Raw genomic sequence first — 804 nt, forward strand, 5'->3', positions numbered from 1 at the left:
CGGCCGGCCGAGGCCACCCAGGGCGGCGCCGCAAGGGGGGGCGGGGGGACATGTCAAGGGACGTCCCCAAAGGGGTGTCCAGAGATGTCCCCAAAGGGGTCTCCAGAGGGAGGGGCAGAGGGGTGCCGAGGGACGTCCCCAAAGATGTCCCCAAAGGGGTCCCAAGAGAGGTGCCAAGGGACGTCCCCGAAGGGGTCTCCAGAGACGTCCCCAAAGGGGTCCCCAGAGAGGAGCCAACAGATGTCCCCAAAGGGGTCTCCAGAGATGTCCCCAAAGAGGAGCCAAGAGATGTCCCCAAAGGGGCCCCCGGAGACGTCCCCGTCGGGGTTCCCGGAGAGGTGCCAAGCGAGGTCCCCAGGGGTGTCCCCACGGCACTGCCCAGAAGGGGACCCGAAAAGGTGTCCCAAGAGGTCCCCAAAAGGGTCTCTGAGGAGGTGCCCAGAGACATCCCCAAAGGCATCCCCGGAGAAGGTCCCCAAGGGGTCCCCAAGGAGATGCTCAGCAAAGTCCCCAACGGGGTCCCCGGGCAAGGGTCCGCCCAGGTCCCCGAAGGCATCCCCAAAGAGATCCCAAGAGATGTCCCCAAGGAGGTGCCAAGAGATGTCCCCGAGGAAATGGCAAGAGATGTCCTCAAGGGGGTCCCCAAGGAGGATCCAAGAGATGTCCCCGAAGGTGTCCCCAAAGAGACGTTCAGAGATGTCCCCAAAGAAATGCCAAGAGATGTCCCCAAGGAGACGCCAAGAGATGTCCCCAAAGGTGTCCTCAAGGAGATGCCAAGAGATGTCCCCACAGGCGTCCCCAAAG

The 804-nt window shown here is 63.3% G+C and overlaps 1 protein-coding gene across 1 annotated transcript in view; it reads left to right on the top strand.

Moving 5' to 3' along the window:
• LOC104283340 overlaps window positions 1–338 on the top strand; it is a gene marked incomplete at both ends in the record, with an annotated part of 2,664 nt that extends 2,326 nt beyond the window's left edge. The window contains one exon of the mRNA XM_009881502.1: window positions 157–338. Coding sequence (XP_009879804.1) covers window positions 157–338 — 182 coding nt within the window. The remainder of the gene's footprint in view (window positions 1–156) is intronic.
• Between the last annotated feature and the right edge of the window lie 466 nt (window positions 339–804).

This window comes from Charadrius vociferus, unplaced genomic scaffold, assembly GCF_000708025.1.
Source record: "Charadrius vociferus isolate BGI_N301 unplaced genomic scaffold, ASM70802v2 scaffold2213, whole genome shotgun sequence".
NCBI classification, from domain to species: domain Eukaryota; kingdom Metazoa; phylum Chordata; class Aves; order Charadriiformes; family Charadriidae; genus Charadrius; species Charadrius vociferus.